The sequence below is a fragment of the Dreissena polymorpha genome, chromosome 3 (genome assembly GCF_020536995.1).
Source record: "Dreissena polymorpha isolate Duluth1 chromosome 3, UMN_Dpol_1.0, whole genome shotgun sequence".
NCBI lineage: Eukaryota > Metazoa > Mollusca > Bivalvia > Myida > Dreissenidae > Dreissena > Dreissena polymorpha.
Genome location: NC_068357.1, coordinates 131,938,552 through 131,964,520, shown reverse-complemented (window position 1 = coordinate 131,964,520; position 25,969 = coordinate 131,938,552). Strand labels below are relative to the sequence as shown.

Here is a 25,969-nt window from a genome sequence, read left to right as displayed (position 1 = left end):
AATATCAAGTTGCTATGTTCAATATTACGAAGGTTTAAGTTTTAGGGAAAAAAACAAACAATGATATTTGACCTTTGACCTTGAAGGATGACCTTGACCTTTATTTTTCACCACTCAAAATGTGCAGCTCCATGAGATACACATGCATGCCAAATAAGTTGCTATCTTCAATATTGCAAATGTAAAAAAGTTTAACCAAGGTTCAAGTTTTGTGACACACACAATGACTGACTGACAAAATGACAGACAGACAGACAGACAGGCCAAAAACAATCTTTCGATAGGGGGCATAAAAATATGTAATGGTTAAATTACATGGGAAACAGGGTATGACATGTGATAAATATATATATAATATCATCATGCAATTTTGTATGGAATTATGAACAAGATGGCCCTAGATTGCTCATTTGTGTGGGGCACGACCAGTTTCAGATCCAGGGGAATAATATAACAAGCGGGCCATGATGGCCCTGAATCGCTCACCTGACTAACCTTGCTACATCAACTTAAATTCTATCAGACCCATATACAATCCCAAGCCAGATTTCATTAATTAATACATTCTGACAAAATTTCATTAGGACGTGATGAAAACTGTGACCTCTTTCATCTACACAAGGTTTAACTAGAATTGGCCCGGTGACCTAATTTTTGACCCCAGATGACCCATATACAATCCAAAATCAGATATTATCAAGATAAACATTCTGACCATGTTTCATTAAGATCAGATGAAAACTATGACCTCTATTGTCTACACAAGGTTTTTATATGATTTGACCCAGTGACACCAGATGACCCAATAACAATCCCAACCCAGATTGCATCAAGATTAACATTCTGGCCAAATTGTATTAAGTTTGGATGAAAACTGTGACCTTTACTCATTACTGTCTACAAAAGTTTTGTTTAACTTTGACCTAGTGACCTAGTTTTTTACCCTAGATGACCTAAATTCAATCCCATCCCAGATTATAACAAGACATACATTCTGACCATATTTCATTAAGATCTGATGAAAACTGTGACCTCTGTTGTCTGACTAATGGGTTTGTTTACCCTCAGGACTTCGGTTAGAAACCATTGCCCAAGCACACTGATAAACATAAATACTTTGCGTTAAAAATGGTTGAAAACGGCCATATGGTCAGCCCGATTTTACTGGGCTAAACCATATATATAATAGAAGACTTTGCTGTGTTGGTGTGGTGCTTTAGTAAAATTTAATCAGTTAAAAATATCTAAGTACAATTATTTAGAGAGCATTTAAAACAACATACTCGGCAAGCAGACAATTTTTCTTAGAATCTATTGTCTACACAGGGTTTTTCTATGATTTGAACTAGTGACCAAGTTTCTGACCCCAGATGACCCAAATACAATCCCAATCCAGATGTTATCAAAATAAACATTCTGACCAAATTTCTTAAAGATTGGATGAAAACTGTGACCTCTATTGTCTACACAAGGTTTTCTATAATTTGACCTAGTGACCTAGTGTTTGACCCCAGATGACCAAAATACAGTCCCAACCCAGATTTCATTAAGATAAACATTCTGACCAAATTTCATAAAGATTGGATGAAAACTGTGACTTTTATTGTATACACAAGGTTTTATATTATTTGACCTAGTGGCCTAGTTTTTTACCCCAGATGACTCAAATACAATCCCAACCCAGAATTCTTCAAGATAAACATTCTGACCAAATTTCATAAAGATTGGATGAAAACTGTGACCTCCACTGTCGCGCACACGCACGCACAACGGATGCCGGACATCACATGGTCACATAAGCTCACCATTTCACTTTGTGACAGGTGAGCTAAAAACAATTTAATGTTTTTAGATAAAAACCTATTATGAGTGGATTTTGTGCTGTTTGTTTAATAAACTGAAACTGAGGTATTACTCTAGATAGTTTACTCTGCATGACACAGACTTAATGTGGTCCGAGATAATATTAAGCCAATACATAAATGTTTAAAAAACGATTTTAGTAGTCCAAAGAATGGGGCCAATTATGACCTATGTGGTATGATTTGAACACACTTAGAAGAGGACAAGTGCACAATTATGCACACCAAACATTAAACCCCTAACTCTTTTAGAGCAGTTTTTTAAGAATATATAAGTCTATACAATTGTGTGACCACTGGGACATGAAAAGTTTATATCATAGACCAGGGGCATGATTTGAACAAAGTCAGAAGAGGAAAACTATACAATGTTATGTAAGTTAACACACCAAATATAAAACCCCTAACTGCTGCGGTTTCAGAAATGGTCAACATTTATTGATGTTAACAATACATATTTATTTTTTTTAATCCTTTGAAGCAGTAGGCCGGAAAATTTTTATCCTTGAATTGTAACATTGACCTTCTTGTGCGCAACATGCAGTCTCCTTGTGCTTGCCACTGCTGCCAAGTTTTAAAAAAAATCATCAATGCTGGTTAAACTTATGCTATGGACAAAGGTAAATAATGTTCATACAACTGCATTTATTAATTGGGTGTACAATTATATTGCCACCAAAAGATGACATGTGACATCTACCTCTCAAATGGTATCTCAGGGAGGACTGCAGCAAAGCAAGTTGAGAACCAGCGTTTGAGGGGCAAGATCTGCCACAGCTCATGCTTGGCGAGATGATTCCACAGCTTACAGTCTGTGTCCTCCTTCTTTAACAGGGTCTTCACTTTTTCTGGCTAAAAAATATCAATCACGAGATAACATTTGTGTGACCAACAGTTTTAATTGTGAATTTGTCAACAATAAATTGATAAAGAATTTTGCCCGAAGATATATATACATGTACCAATAGATTCCTCTTTAAACAATTTGGTTCAGTTTTTGTCCATGACTGAAAATTGTGATTGCTAATATACACTATGTAAACACTCTTTGTTGTTTGATGTGCAGACTTAACCAAAATGAATTTTAAAAAGCTCTTCATATGAAGAGGTAAAATGTAAGGCAAAATATATTGGAGCAAGTGCAATAAAATAAAATCAATTTCTTTTTGTTATTTTAAGATTTTTTAATCGTAAAAGTCTCCTTTTTATATAAAACAGAAATTTAACATTGGTATTCTAAATAGTTTTTTATTTGGCAAAACTAAACCATACAGGTCATACACCCGTGGAATGATATAAACAAACTTAGTAGAGGACCGCATTATCATGTTGCACAGTAAATATCAAACTCCATACCCTTGAAGTGTTAGAGAGTAAGGGTTTTAACCTATTTACTACATATATCTATATAAATCATGTGATCTCTGGGGAGTTGTTAGATTCAACCTTAAACACATGATTTGAAAAAACTTAGAAGAGGAAAATATACAATTTTGCAAACCAAATATAAAACCCCTGACCCTTGCGGTTTCGGAGAAATATATTTGTGAAGTTTAACGATATTTAATATACAAGTTTTTATAAATAATTTGAGCCCTAGGGGTTGGCATGTTGTTAACCCCAGGGGCATGCTTTTAACAAACTAAGCATATGACCATTACATCAAGTAACATGCCAAATAACAAAGGGCTTTGCGTTTTCAGAGAAGTTTTCACTATATTCATATAAGTTAAAAAGAAACAACTGTGGCATGGCCTGTTTTAACCTCAATGGCATTTTTTAAACAAGCTGGGTAAAGGACTACAAAAAACGGTAACACACAAAATATTAAAGCCCTGACCCTTGAAGTTTCTGAGAAGAAGATTTTACAGTTTTCAATTTTAGCTCACCTGAGCACAATGTGCTCATGGTGAGCTACTGGGATCACCTTTTGTCCGTCGTGCATCGTGCGCCAATGGTCGTCAACATTTTACCTTGTTAACAATCTAAAGGCCACATTTATTGACTGATCTTCATGAAACTTGGTCAAAAGATTTGTTCCAATGATATCTTGGTCGAGTTTGAAACTAGGCCATTTGAGATCGAAACTAGGTCAATAGGCCAAATTTAAAAAAAAAGCTTGCTAACACTCTAGAAGTCACATTTATTTTCCAATCTTCATGAAACTTTTTCAGAACATTTGTCCCAAAAATACCTCAGCTGAGTTCCAAAATGGTTCGGGTCAGTAGAAAAACATTGCCGCAAGGGGGTGGGGCAAATTTCCTTATATATGGCTATAGTAAAACCTTGTCAATTCTAAAAGTCTCATTTTTAGTCCAATCTTTATGAAACTTAAATTGGTCAGAGCATTTGTTCAAATGATATCTCAGCTGAGTTCTTAAATGGTTCCAGTTCATTGAAAAACATTGTCGACAGGGGGCGGAGCAGTTTTCCTTGTATTGCTTTAGTAAAACCTTGTTACCACTATAGAAGTCTTATTTTAAGTCCAATCTTCATGAAACTTGGCCAGAACATATGTTCAAATGATATCTCGGCTGAGTTTGAAAATGTTTCCAGTTTGTTGAAAAACATAGCTGCCAGGAAGGGGGCAGTTTTTTTCTTATATGGCTATAGTAAAACCTTGTTTACTCTCTAAAGTCACATTTATAGTCCAATCTTCATGAAACTTTGTCATAACATTTGTCTCAATGATAGCTCAGTTGAGTTTGAAAATGGTTCTGGTCCGTTAAAAAATATTTCCGCCAGGGGCAGAGCAGTTTTCCATATATTGCTATAGAAAAACTTTGTTAACATTCTAGTTTTAAAGCTTTTTGAGGCTCCGTTGACAGACATATGCAATGGACCTGAATGATTTGTTTAACTTTGAAAGAGGGTCACCCAAGAATCATTCCTGTAAAGTTTCATAAAAATCAGCTGAGCAGTTCAGGAGGAGAAGACTTTAGAAGAAACAAGAGGGCCTAAAAGGCCCAAAGTCGCTCACCTGAGATAACAAGATATTATTGGGATAAATCTTCTGACCAAGTTTCACGAAGATCGGAAAATAAATGTGGCCTCTAGAGTGTTATAACGTTTTACTATAGCCATATATGGAAAAATGCCCCGCCCCCTGGCAGCCATGTTTTTCAACCAACTGGCATCATTTTTGAACTCGTCCAAGATATTATTGGGATGAATCTTCTGACCAAGTTTCATGAAGATCGGACAATAAATGTGGCCTCTAGAGTGTTAACAAGGTTTTACTTTAGCCATATAAGGAAAAATGCCCCACCCCTGGTGACCATGTTTTTAAAGCAACCAAAACCAATTTCGAACTCATCCAAGATATCAATGGGACAAATCTTCTGACCAAGTTTCATGATGATCGGAAAATAAATGTGACCTCTAGAGTGTTAACAAGGTTTTACTATAGCCATATTAGCAAAATAGCCCCGCCCCCGTGGTGGCCATGTTTTTTAACCAACTGGCATCATTTTTTATCTCTTCCAAGATATTATTGGGATGAATCTTCTGACCGAGTTTCATGAAGATCTGACTATAAATGTGGCTCTAGAGTGTTAACAAGCTTTTGCTATAGCCATATATAGCCATATAAGGAAAAATGCCCCACCCCTTGGCAGCCATGTTTTTCAAGCAAACGTCACCATTTTTGTTCTCATCCAAGATATTATTAAAACCAATCTTCTGACCAAGTTTCATGAAGATTGGACAATAAATGTGGCCTCTAGAGAGTGAACAAGGCAAATGTTGACGTCGCACGACGGACAACGGACGACAAACAAAAGGTGATCACAAAGCTCACCATGAGCACATTGTGCTCAGGTGAGCTAAAAAGGTCAACAGATGAACTATGGACAACACAGTATCCTAAAAGCTCCCCATAAGAACTATGTGCTCAGGTAAACAAGAAATATATGTCAAATAAATGCTATCTCCGAAATTAAACTTAAGTTGAACATATCAATCTTGCATTTCACGTGTACCGGTACCTAAAGCTCTACTTTTGGTATATGGCTTTGAACTTGACCTTAGATCTTTTAATTAGAAAATCATAGGAGGTAATCCATCTTCAATATAACCAGTAAATTAATAATATGATCCTTAGAATAATTATTTTTCAGCATTCCAATTTGTTATGATCCGTTGTAAAAGCATTCTCTAAGCATCATTAACAAAATCAATATCTTCACAAAAACTCATTTGACCTTGACATTTGACCTGGTCCACAAAAAAATAGCTAAGAAATCAACTTTATGTTACAGACCATGTGATCTTTCACCTGGTGACCTCAAAATCAATAGACAAACCCCTTTCTCAGAAGAAACCAAAAACAAACCATGTGACCTTTCACAAGGTGACCTCAAAATCAATAGACAAACCTCTTTCTCAGAAGAAACCAAAAACAGACCATGTGACCTTTCACAAGGTGACCTCAAAATCAATAGACAAACCCCTTTCTCAGAAGAAACCAAAAACAGACCATGTGACCTTTCACAAGGTGACCTCAAAATCAATAGACAAACCCCTTTCTCAGAAGAAAACAAAAACAGACCATGTGACCTTTCACGAGGTGACCTCAAAATCAATAGACAAACCCCTTTCTCAGAAGAAACCAAAAACAGACCATGTGACCTTTCACGAGGTGACCTCAAAATCAATAGACAAACCCCTTTCTCAGAAGAAACCAAAAACAGACCATGTGACCTTTCACAAGGTGACCTCAAAATCAATAGACAAACCCCTTTCTCAGAAGAAACCAAAAACAGACCATGTGACCTTTCACGAGGTGACCTCAAAATCAATAGACAAACCTCTTTCTCAGAAGAAACCAAAAACAGACCATGTGACCTTTCACGAGGTGACCTCAAAATCAATAGACAAACCCCTTTCTCAGAAGAAACCAAAAACAGACCATGTGACCTTTCACGAGGTGACCTCAAAATCAATAGACAAACCCCTTTCTCAGAAGAAACCAAAAACAGACCATGTGACCTTTCACGAGGTGACCTCAAAATCAATAGACAAACCCCTTTCTCAGAAGAAACCAAAAACAGACCATGTGACCTTTCACAAGGTGACCTCAAAATCAATAGACAAACCCCTTTCTCAGAAGAAACCAAAAACAGACCATGTGACCTTTTACAAGGTGACCTCAAAATCAATAGACAAACCCCTTTCTCAGAAGAAACCAAAAACAGACCATGTGACCTTTCACGAGGTGACCTCAAAATCAATAGACAAACCCCTTTCTCAGAAGAAACCAAAAACAGACCATGTGACCTTTCACGAGGTGACCTCAAAATCAATAGACAAACCCCTTTCTCAGAAGAAACCAAAAACAGACCATGTGACCTTTCACGAGGTGACCTCAAAATCAATAGACAAACCCCTTTCTCAGAAGAAACCAAAAACAGACCATGTGACCTTTCACGAGGTGACCTCAAAATCAATAGACAAACCCCTTTCTCAGAAGAAACCAAAAACAGACCATGTGACCTTTCACAAGGTGACCTCAAAATCAATAGACAAACCCCTTTCTCAGAAGAAACCAAAAACAGACCATGTGACCTTTCACGAGGTGACCTCAAAATCAATAGACAAACCCCTTTCTCAGAAGAAACCAAAAACAGACCATGTGACCTTTCACGAGGTGACCTCAAAATCAATAGACAAACCCCTTTCTCAGAAGAAACCAAATACAGACCATGTGACCTTTCACAAGGTGACCTCAAAATCAATAGACAAACCCCTTTCTCAGAAGAAACCAAAAACAGACCATGTGACCTTTCACAAGGTGACCTCAAAATCAATAGACAAACCTCTTTCTCAGAAGAGACTACTATGATCTAGTTTCAAGAATTCCTAAAATATCTTGCAAAAACACATTTACTATGACACTCCCCTGAGGTCCTGACCTTTGACCTGAAAATTGATAGGTGTCTTCCTTCCTTCCCCAGTAACCATCATATCAATTAGCATGGTAAAAGAGTTCATTAGATATTGGCTAGAAACAAAAGATCTACAGACTGACAGACAAATACATACACCAACTACAAAAAGCAAAGCAATAAGGCCCCACTTCTACAGAGGCAGCATAATGATCTAGTGAGAAAATGGTTTAACAACAGAAGATATTTTACATAACTGGTACCTACCAGAGTAGGCAGGACATCTTTCATAGATCTGGAGAACATCCTGTAGAACTTGTTGGTGATCCAGTAGGCCTCTATATTGCTCTCTGCCATCTGGGACACTAGCTGAGCAATACTCATGTAGCAGGAATGCTGATCGCACTAAACAAACATGCTAAGTTAATTGGAAACACTCAATAAATAACTGATGAGAAATCCATGGTGGATATCTTTTCAGATCACTTTAATTCTAGCAGATCAGGCTTTTCAGAAGCAAAGGTAAAATTTTCCAATTATCACATTGCATAATCACAATTTTGTCAAATATATAACTAAGGTTACATTATGTACAGTTTCAAAAAAAAAAAATTAACTTATCATATCATCTTACTTACAACATTGTTTGTAATTTTAACGAGTTAAAACAGAAATATATATATTCAAGACTGAAAATAACCAGTTAAATCATTATAACAAAAATAGGACACAGGATACAGTAGAACTATTAAATACATGAATGAATATTCAAGTTCAGATTTATCTACATCTAAGTTTTTGTTTATTTAGCAAGATAAGATAAATTAGGCTTTGATAATTAAATAGCAGATATTAGGTCAAAGATTAAAAAAACAAGAGATGTGTTTGTCAGAAACACAATGCCCCCTACTGCGCCGCTATGATTAATTAAAAAAAAAATCATTTGGCAGGTACAGAAAATTATCTCCCTTTAAAGCTTATTACTTTCCTTGGATTTGTATTTTTGACCTTTGACCATGAATGATGACCTTGACCTTTCACCACTCAATATGTGCAGCTCCATGAGATACACATGCATGTCAAATATAAATTTGCTATCTTCAATATTGCAAAAGTTATGACCAAGATATGACCAAGTTATGACCAAGGTTAAAGTTTTTGGACAAGAACACACACACGCGCACACACACACACACACATACAATGACAGACAGACAGGCCAAAAACAATATATCCCCGATCATTCGATCCGGAGGCATAAAAACATTTGTAAAGAAATATACAAAATTTTTATTGGTACATGTATGCACCAAAAACTAACATTGACAAGGGTACAAACAAACATTATACTTAATATACTTTGGTATATTTCTAAATTAAACTCTTACAAGCCCACTGTCATGGAACGGCAGCAATCCTTCTTCTATTAGAAACATTTTCAGGAAGACTTCTACCACAGGTGTGTCACAGTGTATTCGTCTCATCACTTCTAAAGATGACTTTAACAGGTCGTACTGCTCCTGACGATTTTTCATAACAAACTCGTGAGAGTCTTGACTAGCAGGAATTACACCTAAACATGAGAATTTCAAAGTTAAACAAAACACAAGTTTATTTGTAAATTATTGTACACCAAAATAAGAGATGATTTCATTTGCATATTTTTAATATTTTACAATGATATAACGGATACTGAATTATTTTTAATAGAAATAGAAAATAAAAATAACACTAAAAATGTCCTTGTTACAAAGAAAAAATTATAAAACATATCTGTCACATTATCCTAAAACTTTAAAGTAAAAAATCACACATAATCTATACTAAAAGAAATTTAGAAAACATGCAAAAATGGAATAAATATACCTAATACAACTTTCCACAAGTAAACCCTGTATTTTGCAGACACAGGACATCTGAGGCAGTACAGCCTTAGTTTATCAATATCAAGTGGCTTGTCTTTTAGAAGTGTTTCTATGGCATGTTTTTCATCAAACGTTCGAAAGCCCACTTTCTTGTAGAAATTTTTGCGAAAATTTTGATCATCTGACATCTTCACTAACTTAAAAATATATATAATATACATGTATATTTATCAGCAAACAGTAATACCCAAAAGGCAGTGCAAACACCAGTGGCAACAATTTGATTATGAATGCTTCAAGTCTTTTACTTTACAGAATTGAAATCAAGTATAAATTGAAGGTTTGTTAAAAGGAACTTGTTCACAGATTGCAGCATTTTTAGATTGTGTTATTAAATGCTGTAAATTGCTAGATTATATAAGTGGAACTGTAAAGCGATATTTAAATTACAAGATACATTTATAAAAGATAAAAAAAAGTATGTTGCCTGCAGGGCTTGGCCCAGTGACCTTTGGATAAAAAGTAAAATTACTAAAACACTTGGCCATCTGCACAGTTATAATTCTTACAGACATTTTATATTAGATACAAGTGATCCGCATGCTTTAAAAAATGTATCACTTTCAAATGATGATTATTCATAAACAAAGCTGCACTTTTAGAGTCTTCATAATTTGTATTATTATTTAGCTGCCTGAATAAAAGTGTTATTATGTTTTTTTAAATCTGCAACAAAAGTTTGTAAGATTTGTATTTCTACAAAGTCCCTGTCAGGTCTATCTGTGAGGACATTGATATATTTACTTGTGTATGAAATTTTGATTGCATGTAACTTTTTAATGAGATACTGATTTCACAAATGCATTAGTTAAAATATACTCTAAAATAATCAGCAGCGCAATAGTAAAACGTTATCAGCATTCAGATTGACACATATTGTCTACAAGGATGGCTTTAATTTTGACAGTCTATTACACAAGTATCTGTATTGAAATGGCATTGACAGGAGTGACATATGTCCTTTGTAAGCTGATGACCTGTATACTGTCTCAGTTGTTGCACTGTACAGCATAAATGTGATGAAGGTGCACGAATCCAGCCTAAACCACAGGTGGTTAGTGTGTGGCTATGATATTAATTAGTAAAAACATCATTTTGAAGGAAAAATACTCAAATCATAATGAAAAATCAACTTCTCTGGAAAAAAATTCATTATCAAATATATATATGACAGCGTGACAAACATATAGCAGAATATGACTTTGATAATACACAGATCCAATAACATACAAATCAAATCATGTTGTCTTTTTCATGTTTCTTTTTGCAGGTAGACTTTTTTCCAACACTGTTTTCAGCAACACACGAGTACTGTGCAGATTTGAAAAAAAAGTTATTTGTATCTAAAACATTGTTGCTATTGTTTTAAATTAACAAATGCATTTATTATTCCGTACTAACTACAGGAATTATGATACCCATAATTAATTGATTGTTATTTGTCTTTTTGAACCTGCATAGTAATTTCTCTTCTTTTTAACTGCCGTCTTGGACGTAAAAACAGGCATGCTCAAAGGTGATACATCAACTATTTCCGGTATTTTATACTCTATAGATAAGTGCAAACAGCAATGTACAATTACATATATCTGACTACATTCGCGAACCGATAGTTGTCTTTCTACGAACACGACACACTTTAGCCAAGTCTGTATATGGAAGCAAACAAACAAATACACCAATTTACAAATATGAAGACTTAATGATGCAAATTATCAAATTTCAGGTTTTTTAGCCAAATTTTTTTTCAATTAGCTGGTACCGGTACTTTTGCCATTGGGGCAAAAAAATCGCTGAGTTTACCGGTTTTGAAGGGCAGCAGGGGAGAACAAAGGAAATGATTGACTCATCCAGCTATTATACTATAGATCTGGTCTAGAAACTTGAGCGGAGGAATTCAACACTCAACAAAAAGGAAGCCACTAAAAGTGTTGAAACAAATCTGTGAACTTTCAAGGTGCAGAGTTAAAGTTTAACATCACATTATTATATTTCATTCAGCTTAACTAGTCTTATTTATAAGAAACGCAAAGAATTTAGAGATACTTTTTATATGGGCTAAATTCTTTGGAACGTCTTATCACGGAAAATTCAAGTATGTGTTGGACACCAGAAAGTTTAAGGTTTCATCAATTTGCGTAAAATTGCAAAATAACCTTACCAACTCATAATGTTTTAGTTCAGAAGTCCATGTTTATCTCAAATATCTTCGAATTGAAGTTAGAGAGGCATTAATTCTTCAGTTAAACCTCTGCTTAAATCGCAAAACAATCACTGACCTGTCGCCATGTCATGAAACTGATTTAAATATGAACCAATCAGAAGAAGGCATTACGGTGTAACATGTGCGCATAATTTTCATGAGCTTTTAACACCGACTTTAACCTAAGTAGATCTAGTATGCTCATCTTTGTCGATTTAATAAGCATATGTTCAAAACAGATATGGTGCAGTTTCTATTCACTGTTCTAAGTTTCAGCAACTTTTTATGCATGTCTTTTTCGCAACTCTGTCTGTGTTGTTTTATGTACAGGACGGTATACTGTACTATCTGAATCACTATTTTTTATGTACCGTATACAAATGAAAGATGTTATTTATTTCATAACTTTTTAATTGTCACTTAAGAAAACAACAGGGCCATGATGGCTCTGTATTGCTCAACTGCTGAAAAAAAAGGCTGAAACAAATGTTCTCGGCATGTGCAAATACTTAAATATAGGCCCTATTTAAGCACATATACACTTTTGTGACCCCCTGGACTGGGTCAAATTTAACAACAGGGGCATAATTTGAGCAAATTTTGTAGAGGACTACTATATCTCACTACATACAAAATGTGGTAGCCCTAGAACCTTTAGTTAAGGACAAGAATATTCTAAAAGTTTTCACAAAATAAGCAAGATATAAGCGTATATAATGTTCAATTATGTGACCCGCGGGTCAGAGTCAAATTTGACCCAAAGGACATAATTTGAACAAACTTGGAAGAGGACTATAAGATGTTACTGCATACCAAATTTGGTAGCCATAGTCCGAATGGTTTTTGACAAGAAGATTTTTAAAGATTTCACAAAATAGGCTCTTTATAAGCGTTTATTCAATTTTGTGACCCCCCCAGGGCAGGGTCAAATTTGACCCCAGAGGCATTGTTTTAATAAATTTGTTAGAGGTTTATTAGATGTCAATACATACCAAATTTGGTAGCCCTAGGCCCAATGGTTATGGACAAGAAGAGTTTTAAAGATTTCACAAAATAGGCCCCATATAAGCGTATGTTCAGTTTTGTGACCCCCCGGGCAGGGTCAAATTTGACCCAAGGGTCATAATTTGAACAAACTTGGTAGAGAACTATTAGATGTCACTACATACCACATTTGGTAACCCTATGCCTTATCGTTAAGGACAGAAGATTTTTAAAGTTTTCACAAAATAGGCCCCATATAAGCGTATGTTCAGTTCTGTGACCCCCGGGCAGGGTCAAATTTGACCCAAGGGGCATAATTTGAACAAACTTGGTAGAGAACTATTAGATGTCACTACATACCAAATTTGGTAGCCCTATGCCTTATGGTTAAGGACAGAAGATTTTTAAAGTTTTCCCAAAATAGGCACTATATAAGCATTTAATCAATTTTGTGGCCCCCAGGGCAGGGTCAAATTTGACCCCTGGGGCATAATTTGAACAAACTAAGAAGAGGACTATACAATCTCACTACATACCAAATTGTGTAGCCCTAGGCCTAATGGTTATGGGCAATTTTTTTTTAAGTTTTCACAAAATGGGCATTATATAAGCATATGTTCAATTTTGTGACCCCCGGGCAGAGCTCGACAAATCCACTCACACACTCGTAATAACCAGTAGAAATCGGCTCCGGACGAGTGAATATTCTGGCAGCGCTCGTCCTGCAGGGCTAGTGGCATTTCTGGCCGAAAAGATTTACATTTCAAGTTTTAATACATCTTTACCAAACAAAACAAAGATTTATCGGCGATTAAAAATTAAGTGGATGTTGATTATTGCACACTGCGCTAAATTTAGTCCATTTCATGTTACATGCCTATACTGGTATGTTCTGTGAATGTATCCTATACAGTACGGAATACGGTCTTTTAATACTGCTAAAAAAATCGTCTAAATTCTTCACATCTTTAGATTTAAAGAGTGGCTAAATCACAATAAAACATATAAGTTACAGATTGTTTGCATTTTTTCAATAAATTGCAGGGCAAGTACATATTTCAGCAGGGCAAGTGAAAATTTTTAGCTAGTCGCCCTGCAGAGCAAGTTGCTGAAAAAAAAATTGTCGACCCCTGCCGGGGCAGGGTCAAATTTGACCACAGGGATAAAATTTGAACAAATTTGGTAGAGGACTATTAGATGTCACTACATACCAAATTTGATAGCCCTAGGCCGGATGGTTATGGACAGAAAGATTTTTGAAGTTTTCACAAAATAGGCCTTATATAAGCATATGTTCAATTTTGTGACCCCCCCCCCCCCCCAGGGCAAATTGATCCCAGGGGCACAAACGTGGTAGAGAACTATAAGATGTCACTACATACCAAATTTGGTAGCCCTAGGCCCAATGTTTATGGAAAAGAAGATTTTTAAAGTTTTCACAAAATAGACCCTATATAAGCGTATGTTCAATTTTGGGACCCCCAGGGCAGGGTCAAATTTGACCCCAGGGGCATAATTTGAACAAGCTTTGTAGAGGACTATCAGATGTCACTACATACCAAATTTGGTAGCCCTAGGCCAAATGGTTATGGACAAGAAGAATTTTAAAGTTTTCACAAAATAAGCCCTTTATAAGCATATATTCAATTTTGTGACCCCCGGGGCAGTTTCAAATTTGACTCCAGGGGCATAATTTGAACAAATTAAGAAGAGAACTATAAGATGCCACTACATACCAAATTTGGTAGTTCTATGCCATACAGTTATAAACAAGAAGTGTTTTAAAGATTTCACAAAATAGACCATATAATAGAATATATTCAATTTTGTGACCCCAGGGGCAGGGTCAAATTTGACCCCAGGGGCATACTTTGAACAAATTTGGTAGAGGACTATTAGATGTCTCTACATACCAAATTTGATAGCCCTAGGTCCAATGGTTATGGACGAGAGATTTTGAAAGTTTTCACAAAATAGACCTTATATAAGCAAATTTTCAATTTTGTGACCCCCCAGGGGCATAATTTGAACAAATTTGAAAGAGAATCACCCCAGGAACATTCCTGAGAAATTTCATCAGAATTGGACCAGTAGTTTAGAAGATGTTTAAAGGAAAAGTTAACACACAGACGCACGCACGACGGACACAGGACCATGACATAAGCCCGCTGGCCTTTGGCCAGTGGAGCTTAAAACAATTCTTAATTAATCCAGAAAAGTATAATAACATCGGTTTACTATACAACGCTCAGCACCACAACAGACAAACGCAAACTGTATTTTACGCCGTTTATTCTTTCAAGCTGTGTTATCGATTTATATCTACACAGCGAGCGAATCGAGAGATATAAAAAATTTGAATAGTGGTTGGATTTGCTCAGGCGTGCAAACTTCAAAGTGACATTACATAATTTTTACGGAACATTATCGAGAAATGAATTATCTACACGGGTATGTAAATATTATTGCAATCCGTTGATATTAAAGTGATATTATGGACAGTTTATAGGTGTCTATCGCAACAGTTTTTAATTTTTGGTGTTTTCACTTCATATACATTTATATTTGTTAATGCAGCATCAACATACTAAAACAATATACCGGAAAGAGAAAAATAATGCATTTGAATATCAACCGTACTTTCGTTTGACAACTGATCATGCATGTACGATTTGAACCTAAATTTAGTTTTAGTGCAGATTCTTCATACGAAACAAAGACACTATTTTGTTTTATGGATCATTTCGGCGTACAGGACTGGGTGGGTCACGTAAGACTATCGAATATAAAATAAATTTTTATAAACAACTGGTAGCAAGATGATTTGCAGATAATTGGTCAGTAACCACATTTTAACTAACTCTTTTCACCTGTTAATTCTTTTCAGTTCAATTCAACAGTGCAAAATGCCCATAATACAGCGATTTTCCTCCTTCTTTATAAAGTACCGGTAAACGGTACTTTCCCAATCGAGGGAAAATTCCCAAATTCCCAATCGGCATCTGAAAAAAATCCCAATAGACGTCCGAATTTTTTCTTAAAACAACTCAAAGTTTCGTAACAAAACCCAACTTTGGCGAGCGAACAAAGAAAATCGTATAGTTGTGTGTAACCACGCGCTCGATTAATTTCGGGTTTTATTATTCAGCGCGTGCAATCAATAGAGTCGTTACTGTTTCTGGTTTTTTTGTCAGGCAGCCAGGGTACTGTTTTACGTCGGTTTGTAACCTTGCCTCTGTGGAAAGGGTGTTCAGTCTAATGAACAATCTTTGCACAAACAATCAGAACTGTCTATCACACGACACATTGACAGCACTAATGATGCTGTGCAGAGAGGGATGCCAGCAACTGATAGATGATCAAACATCAAAGATTGTTGAAATTTTCAAAAAAATGAAAGACAGAGACATTGCTTTACAAGAGATCAAAACAACTTGTAATTGATTGTGTGTGTTCTTTATAATATTTTGTTATTTATTTCAACTTTATTACTTAATGGTCATTAAGGCATGCCTGCAAATGATTATTTTAATGGGTATGTTCAATTAAGTATGAACTGTATGATGTATTCATTTCAATAAGACCCAAACTTCACGACGCCATTTTCCCAATTTAAGGATTTCACGACTCGATTTTTCCCAATTTTGAGGTTTTCACGACTCAATTTTTCCCAATTGGACCGGTACGGGTACTTTTCCCAATTGGACAAGGAAAATCGCTGTAATATCACTTTAAGTGTCTGATATCGGGGCTTGAATGTTGCGCACAAAATCCTTGTGCAACAATATAGACAAAGAAGGAAAACTTTCCAACATTGTTTGACAAGTTCCCTGGTTGTACACTCCAAATATTACCAATGTAAAAAGTAGCTTAATATTTAAGAGCGTCAACAAGTTGCACTATCAGCTTAACATGCTCTTTAAGAACATGTATGGGTTTGTGAACCCTACGTGAAAATATTGACATTAATTTTTGGTTAAAGTTTAAAGATTTAAATTACCTAACATGAAGATTGTAATTCGTATAATGTGACTAACCAATTATCCGAAACTGTACTTATCCGAAAAATACATCAATTCTAAGTATATCCGATATTTAAAAAATGGTCAAATGGTTAAATATGTTGTATTTTGCATTGAAGTGTACATTTTGTGTTAACAAAATAATTTAGTATGACAATACGAGAAGATATTTGTAACTTTAATTGGCTTTAAGATTTTTCTGTTTGATGGTGTTTGACGGTGATGGAGAATCAGCTCCCTAAGAAATCCATTACGTAGATTCGAATTACAAGAAAATCATCGTGTACTTCTTTTATTCAGCGAATATATCATAATGATAACGCATGATATGGTTAAAACTGTATAACTATTATATATTATAATTATATGGTATTTCCATAAAAATTGCAAACAAATCGAAAAAGTTACTTCCCTTTTCAAGTCCCACTCATCCTTATCTCCATTTACAATTCACTCTGTAAAAGGTTGTAAACTTTGAACCGTAGTGACATTAACAAGCGTATTTTGTTACGCAAGCATCATTTTGCAATCCGCCTCATCCTGGATATTTTAAAACTGTCAACAACAGTTATATTCAAGATGACAGAAGAACAAATGAACAGAGTACTGAATACAAAACATCATCATGACAGTAGCAAAAAGTCTGCTATTGAGCTGTCGAAGCAAATGCAGAAAATTATGCTCAAGTTTGTTTACTTTTTAACATTATATGTCATAATCACAATGCTTTTCATGCGACATATATATATATATATGGGGCTTTTTCGAAATTTCATAATTGCTGTGAGTGCCTTCTTTGATCTTTCATGACTATTCCAGACACAGCAAAACCGTCCCATAGGCGCTCGATGGCAATTCCTGGATACCTGGACTGTTGGGCCATAATTTAGCTATGCTGTAGTGACCCCTCTGATAAATGGTCTCGTCTTTAGAATCTCTCTCTGATATGTACTGTTTTGTTAAAACTTCTCTAGAGTGTGCTTAATAAATTTTAATTGTTAATTTAACTTAATTTACAGACAGGTTAAACTTCTTAATGTTCCATTTCTCAGAATTTAGCAACCATTTAAATTGATAAACACTTGTGGCAGCTATTGTTGATTCTTCCAAACTGTTTCTCGTTAAATCCTGAATCATCAAAAGTAGTCACATTAGTAGCTTTCAAATATTTTTTTACTAAAAACAAAATACGCCTCTGTTCCCTTTCGAAGTAGGACTAAAGACATCATAGTCTGTAAACTTCAGATCATTTATACTCAGTTTTTCATTAGCTGACTTTGGAAAAACCTCACAAATTCCAAATATATCCGGATGTACCATGTCTAAAAATGCCTCAAGTTCTGCAACTTTATTCAATAACGAATCATCGTTTGTGAAGCACAATTTCAAAAATGTATCTGTATTTTCGGATGAACCTTTTAACAAATTATTTGAACACGCTGCATAATCCACACTTTCATTTGAACGACTTAAAACTGAACATTTTGGACATGATAAACAATATTTTGAACATTTTGAACGCGATTAACTGTGCTTTGAACATGTTTAATTGTTAACATGTTTACATTACAATCACTGTGAACCAAACCATTTAATGACCGTCCCCCGACCCTTGAGGGGCAGGGAGAGTAGTCCCTGTTGCACCAGCTGGTAAGTTAATTGCTTGTCTGGGTTGAAGTTCAACGATCTTATTCCGCTGGATAGCCCATATTTTCCCTGGGAAGTCTTTTTTCGTAGCCTCTAGTGTTTTCTTCAGTATAATATTGTTTTCTCTCTGCTTCTGAGTGAGGTCTCTCCCTATTCCCACCTTTGAAAGTGTTTGAATGTTTTTATTTATTTATTTGTTTAGTTACCCATTGTTTATTATAATGCATACACATACTAAATTAATAAAAATCTTCCGACAAAACATCTTCTTCGACTTTGTACATAGATATTGAAACTGTATTGTTTTTACAGGGTCATAGTGCCCATCTGCTGATATCAGTATTTTAGTGGAATGTTGTACCTTTTTAACATTCCTCTGTTACTAGTACCGATATTCATCCTTAAATAAGTCTTAATGGTTGTCATATCAAGTGGATGAAACAAAAATGAGCTGTGGTCTGATAATAGGGGGTTTATTGACACTTTCTGCCTAAATTGGATTTTTACTAAGAAGAGACTTCATTTTAATGAAAATTATCATAATAGCAGAAAGTGTCGTCCCTGATTATACTGCACAGGCTAATCTGGGACGACCCTTTACGCACATGAATTATGCCCAGTTTTCTCAGAACATGACTCATTTGGTGGCAAAATCCAGGGATGAATGGTCTTTCTTTAAATGAGGTGAACACCAGAATGTCCTGACTTGTGTGCTCACACGGAGATGAAGAGTGCCTGCCATAGGCGGAGGGATATTGTTTTGGCGTTGTCCATCCCTCTTTCCGTCCGTCTTTATGTCCGCCTCCTTTCAGTCAGTCCGTCCGGAGCCATATCTTGGAAGTGCTTTGGGGGATTTCATTGAGACTTGGTATGAGTATATATATGGATTAGAGGATATTGCACGCCAAATGGCATTGTACACCATGATTGTCCATCTGTTCATAACAGAGTTATGGCCCTTTGTATCTTGAAAAAGTGCTTTTTGGAGTGTCAAATATAACACTTTTGTGTCCAGAAGCATATAGGTGGGCAGGGCCCTCAATCCATTTTAGGGGAAGCAGGTCGCTACCCATAGCAGGGGGAATTTTCGCGGCATTTCCCTTTTTGGGGGAATTTTAACTTACTCTCTAATTATTACATTTGTACATGTTTGCACTATATTCATTGCTTATTTCATCAGTATGTTTGACAAGATTAAATTAAAATAGAATTGAGAAATTGAGATATAGTAATCATGAGATCTATAAAAAAAAAAAAAAAAAAAAATATTTTTTTTGTTTTTTTTGGGGGGGAATTTTTCCCCCAAAAAGGGAAAAAAGTATACTTTTCAGGGGGGAGAATGCGGCCGAATTTCGGCCGTGGATTTTACAGATTGAGGGCCCTGGCGGGGGATATTAATTAATTAAACAAATTTGCTTGTTTACACTTACTTAATGTGAAATGCTCAATCAATTTATTATTGACTTAACATTCCTTTGTTTGGTGGTACTATTGTACTCAAACTTATGCTGCTCATTATGGAATAAGGTATACATGATCCCAACAGAGAATGCTGGAGTTAATTAAAAACTGTTGATTTACATATTTTCCTTTTGGTTTAAGAAGGTTAATTAGTGCAAAGCCATATTCTGGTACTGCTGTAGTAACCTCGTTCATAACCCATAAATTGCACCATTAAAATTACAATGTACATAGCTTGTTGTTAAATTGAGCCTCATGAAATAGTTGTTTTTTTCTGTAAATGTATATTACATTCTAATCATAAGATATACTCTGTAAAAACATTCTTAAATTTACTTATTTTCTTCTAAGATATATGCATGCTGGTTAAATGTCTTAAAGGGGCCTTTTCACAGATTTTTGCATATTTTGAAGTTTGTCATTAAATGCTTTATATTGATAAATGTAAACATTGGATCTTAAAAGCTCCAGTAAAAATTCAAGAATAAAATTAAAAAAAGGAAAAAAAAGTAGCCGGTACCAGGGCTTGAACCAGTGACCCCTGGAGTCCTGGAATTAGTCTGAAGAAAAAAAAAATTAGCCCTCTCGGCTATTCCGCCGTGTATACACAGTTTAAGTATTTTATATAAGCAACTTCGTAGTTTCGTAAATTTAAACGACAACAACAGAACTCTCCAAATAATTAAATCGTTTGGCGTTGCAACGCTTTATAATTTTTAGGTTTTCAAATCGTCAAAAGATACATATAATGGCTATATTGGACTATGGTAAATGGTCGGTAATAGTGTTTCCTCACAAATATCATAACAAAAACGAAAATTTGCAAATCTGAAACAACTTTTTTCAATTTTGTCAATTTACCAAACCGTAAAAAGATCCCTTTAAACTTTAGTTTAGTGGTTTGTATTACTTATTGTGTACAAAAAACTCTTTAAACTTCTGCAAGAGCTATTCTTACACATGGAAAAATTGTTTAAGTTTGAATTTCTGAAAACATGCAATTTCATGCATGTTCATTATTCACTGTTTCATGTACAATGTGTTTTCAGGCTAAAAGGGGAGTTTATACAGGAGGATGGCAAGGGAGTTAACTATGCAGGCATGAAGGACAGCGCTCTTTTTCAGGACTATATTGACAACGTTGCCCCCCAGCTACAGCATGTCGACCTTGACAACATCACTGAATATGAGAAGAAGGCGTTTTTCATCAGTATCCTTGATAACCTTGTAATCTAAATTTCTCTTATTCACTGGCACTTATTTGCTGCAGTCAAGTACATATTTATAACTTCTTTATTTTAAAGTTGTTATGACATGGGGAATAACTTGGGTCTGGATGGAGGCATGGCACTGAAAATTTTTTTGTAGGTTGCTTATATCACCCCCTGTACGTCGATAATCCAAACTGAGTAGGATAATTCAAACTGGAGAAAAAAATGGCGACAGAAATAAAGACTCCAGTCATTTATATTTAAGAACATGTTTAGTTAAGTTTAGTTGTGACATAATAAACGTTTCTTTTTGATAAAATGATATTTGCCGGATACAATGCGCTAATAAACCCATAACAATTAAAACAATTACGTCAAAATAAAATTTAATATGTTTGAAAATCTGAAAAAGTAAATGAAATTTTCGAAAGTTTTAGGCCAAAAACAATTATAATCGAATGTTTTTAATGTTTTAATGCTTGGACTTATGTATTAAGCTTTCATATATGTATGTACAAAATTTGATTGGCGTAAAATTAATGCTCGAAAAACGCAATATATTCGTATTTGTTTGTGACAATAATATACTAATTGGATAATGACCTAACTAGTGTATGGATAATTCCAAACTAAAATTAGGAAGTCCATGGATAATGACCAAACTACTGTGGCATAGAGGTGACATTCACTCCTCTTTTTTTAAATTGCACTCCTCTTTTTTCTATCTCGTGGCCACGAGTTAGTAAGCCAATCAAATTGTTCCATATGGTTCGTTCATGTTGATCTTTAAACAAAGGGAAGTAAGCATCAGCAAAAGAGGAGAGAAATTTAGCTATCTCGAGATCCCGACTTAGCTAACTCGTGGCCACGAGTTAGTCAGCCAATTATATATAATTGTATATTGTATAATTCAATATCAAATATTCAAAATTACAAAAAGTCCAAATTTTATTGACATAAAATCGGAAGGAATGATACGTAATTGATGAATTCGGAAAGAAATATAGCTAAAAGTCCACAAATATTATTCGCACCAAGGTTTCAATGGGGTTCAAAGCCATTCCATATAGAAGTCGCAAGCTTTCTATGCTAAAATACCGTTAAAAGTCGTTTATCATCAGTGAGCCTGCGCATAGTGGGGTACTGTACAATTCACTCGTAAATATTTTACTACTACTTCAATTTTCCCGCGCCAGCAAAGAGGGTCACAGGGAAAACTTTGTATTATTATTAAAATACATAATTTGCAGAAGATTTTATGCCCCCCTTCGAAGAAGAGGGGGTATATTGTTTTGCACATGTTGGTCGGTCTGTCGGTCCTTCCACCAGATGGTTTCTGGATGATAACTCAAGAACGCTTAGGCTTAGGATCATGAAACTTCATAGGAACATTGATCATGACTGGCAGATGACCCCTATTGATTTTAAGGTCACTAGGTCAAAGGTCAAGGTCACAGTGACTTGAAACAGTAAATTGGTTTTCGGATGATAACTCAAGAATGCTTACGCTTAGGATCATGAAACTTCATAGGTACATTGATCATGACTGGCATATGACCCCTATTGATTTTCAGGTCACTAGGTCAAAGGTCAAGGTCACAGTGACTCGAAATAGTAAAATGGTTTCCAGATGATAACTCAAGAATGCTTACGCCTAGGATCATGAAACTTCATAGGTACATTAATCATGACTGGCAGATGACCCCTATTATATTTCAGATCACTAGGTCAAAGGTCAAGGTCACAGTGACTCGAAACAGTAAAATGGTTTCCTGGTGATAACTCAAGAATAATAAGGCCTAGGATCATGAAATTTAATAGGTACATTGATCATGACTGGCAAATAATCCCTATTGACTTTCAGGTCACTAGGTCAAAGGTCAAGGTCACAGTGACAAAAAACGTATTCACACAATTGCTGCCACTACAACTGACAGCCCATGTGGGGGCATGCATGTTTTACAAACAGCCCTTGTTAATATCTATGTCTGTGTATTGAGAAATCATTTAAAATGTTCTTTCAATATGTTAATATATTTCGAAAGTAAATGCTATACTAGCCGTCTATATGGCCCTTAAATATTTGTGTACCATTCAATGCAATCTTTCTGATATAATGTACAATGAATCAGATCAGTAATGCCTCAAATAATATTCAAAACATCTAATATGGTGACAAATACATGAATCAGCGGGGCAAAAGCCACTTTAGACTGCAGCTTTGACTGGAACCCCTTTAAATCAAGTGATTAAATAATAAGTAGGGACATTTTTAAATTCCTATGCTTTTCATCCTATCTAAAATGACATGGAACACGTGTTATGGTATCTCTGTTACGTGGAATGCAAAATTTTGCATCTAATCTCAATATATATATATATATATATATATATATGTATGCAAGTTCAGTTGAAATTGATTTCACTAATAACAAATAAATGAATGTTGATGTTTGTTGAAACTAATCAATACATCGCAGTTTGTGCATTATTCATTTTGAGTTTGGTTATCATCCACATCAATTTTCATATCAGTTTGGATTTATCCATAAAATTTTATACCCGTCCTGCAAACACATGCTTTTAACACAGAAATACACTATGTGTTAAAAGTAAAATTTTTAAGGACATTCATTATATAATTTGGCATATCTCTGTTACAGTTTTGTTCGCTCTTTTGTCAATTAACGTGAAAATAATTCAACACATAGGTCGCATTTCATGGAAATTAGCATTTTCCAAAGACAAATTTATCGTTTTTAGCTCACCTGATTGCTTAGGTGAGCTTTTGAGACCGGTCTTTGTCCGTCGTCCTTCCACATTTGTTCGTAAACACTCTAGAGGCCACATTTATTGTCCGATCTTCATGAAACTTGGTCAGAAGCTTTGTCCTAATGAAATCTTGGTCAATATCGAAACTGGGTCGTGCCGGGTCAAAAACTAGGTCACTAGGTCAAAAAAAAGAAAAAACTTGTAAACACTGTTTAAGTCACATTTCATGCCCAATCTTCATGTTACTTTGTCAAAATGTTTGTCTTAGAGAAACGTTGGTTGAGTTCAAAAGTGGTTCTGGTCCGTTGAAAAACATGGCCGCCATTGGGCGGGGCAGTTTTCCTTATTTGGCTATAGAAAAACCTTGTAAACACTCTAGAAGTCACAATTTTTGCCCAATCATCATGAAAGTTGATCAGAACATTGGTTTTATTGATATCTCAGACAAGTTCGAAAATGGTCCAGATCAGTGAAAAAAACATGGCCGCCAGTGGGCGGGGCATTTTTCTATCTATGTATATAAAGAAAACATGTGAACACTCTAGAAGTCACATTTTTGGTCCAATTTTCATTAAATTTAGTCAAAACATTTGTTTCCTTGATATGAGAGTTGAGTTCAAAAATGGTTCCGGTGAGTTGAATAACATGGCTGCCAGGAGGGGGGGGGGGGGCAGTTTTCCTTATTTGGCTATAGAGAAACCTTGTAAACACTCTAGAAGTCACAATTTTTGCCCAATCATAATGAAAGTTGGTCAAAACATTGGTTTTATTGATATCTCAGACGAGTTCGAAAATGGTCCAGTTCGGTGATAAACATTACTGCCAGTGGGCGGGGCATTTTTCTCTATATGTATATAGTGAAAACATGTGAACACTCTATAGGTCACATTTTTGGCCCAATTTTCATGAAATTTGGTCAGAACATTTGTTTCCTTGATATGAGAGTTGAGTTTGAAAATGGTTCCGGTCAGTTGAACAACATGGCTGCCTGGGGGGGGGGGGCAGTTTTCTCATGTTTATATAGTAAAAAAAGCTTGTGAACACTCTAGAAGTCACATTTTTTGCCCAATCATCATGAAACTTGGTGAAAAGATTGGTTTTATATATATCACATAATTAATGCCATAATTATTGCCTTTAGATTGTCCAAATTTTCATTATTTTATACAAAATCCTTGTAAACACTCTAGAGGTCACAATTTTGTGTCAGATTTTATGAATCTTGGTCATATTTATTTTTGTAAGCAAAATTTGATGTTTGGTAAGGGAGGTCAACTCAAAATATAGGTCAACAGGTCAAATCTTACAAAAACAAAATCACTCCATATGCCAGAGTTTTGGTTCAATAATGATGAAACTTGACCAGGATGTTTGTCTGGACAATATCTAGGTCAAGTTTGATGTTTGGTAAAGATTGAATGAACCGACTCCTCTCAGGTGAGCGAACTAGGGCCATCTTGGCCCTCTTGTTTACTAGAAAACTATTTACTCATTGACAAACTCAAAACGCATGTGTGTGTCAGACATTCATTATCACATGTGTAGAAAAATTACGTCCTTACAGTTACTAAAGTAGCAGGATTCCATCTGGGATCAGTTTTTCTTATAACAAAATAATTCTTTTTAAAAATCAACAAACTTTTTCTGCTCTCTATCTTGAGTTTGTATGAGGTTTTTTATGCCCCCATAGGGTGGCATATAGCAGTTGAACTGTCCGTCTGTCAGTCTGTCCAAAAACTTTAACATTGGCTATAACTTTTGCAATATTGAAGATAGCAACTTGATATTTTGCATGAAAGTGTACCTCATAGAGTTGCACACTTTGAGTGGTGAAAGGTCAAGGTCATCCTTCAAGGTCAAAGGTAAAAAAAATATCAATGCAGCGCATTAGGGGGCATTGTGTTTCTGACAAACACATCTCTTGTTATTGTATATGTAGGTAACTTTGCATGCATACATAGCTTTGATTTGCATCTGGGACCAGTTGGGTCAAGGTG

At 35.3% G+C, this 25,969-nt stretch overlaps 2 protein-coding genes across 59 annotated transcripts in view; one reads left to right on the top strand and one right to left on the bottom strand.

Annotated features, from left to right (window-relative positions):
- The window catches only part of LOC127871499 (TBC1 domain family member 7-like), a 32,170-nt gene extending 15,034 nt beyond the window's left edge, over positions 1–17,136 (bottom strand). The window contains exons 1-6 of one of the 9 annotated variants that reach the window (XM_052414479.1): positions 16,897–17,136; positions 10,903–10,983; positions 9,614–9,809; positions 9,136–9,320; positions 8,015–8,152; positions 2,563–2,714 (exon numbers count right to left, since the gene is read on the bottom strand). In XM_052414479.1, the coding sequence (XP_052270439.1) occupies positions 2,563–2,714; positions 8,015–8,152; positions 9,136–9,320; positions 9,614–9,800 (662 nt within the window). In that variant the 5' untranslated portion in view covers positions 9,801–9,809; positions 10,903–10,983; positions 16,897–17,136. Of the gene's footprint in view, positions 1–2,562; positions 2,715–8,014; positions 8,153–9,135; positions 9,321–9,613; positions 9,813–10,902; positions 10,984–11,833; positions 12,015–16,859 lie in introns of those variants that run through there. The other 8 variants (XM_052414482.1, XM_052414483.1, XM_052414480.1 and 5 more) reach the window with 8 other exon arrangements.
- A 147-nt stretch (positions 17,137–17,283) lies between these two features.
- Positions 17,284–25,969, top strand: part of LOC127871497 (uncharacterized) — a 30,156-nt gene continuing 21,470 nt past the window's right edge. For all 50 annotated transcript variants that reach the window (XR_008045400.1, XR_008045424.1, XR_008045423.1 and 47 more), the window contains exons 1-2: positions 17,284–17,567; positions 21,039–21,199. Coding sequence is in view for 1 of the 50 variants with exons in the window: in XM_052414475.1 (XP_052270435.1) it covers positions 17,461–17,567; positions 21,039–21,199 (268 nt within the window). In the remaining 49 variants the exon portion in view is untranslated. The remainder of the gene's footprint in view (positions 17,568–21,038; positions 21,200–25,969) is intronic.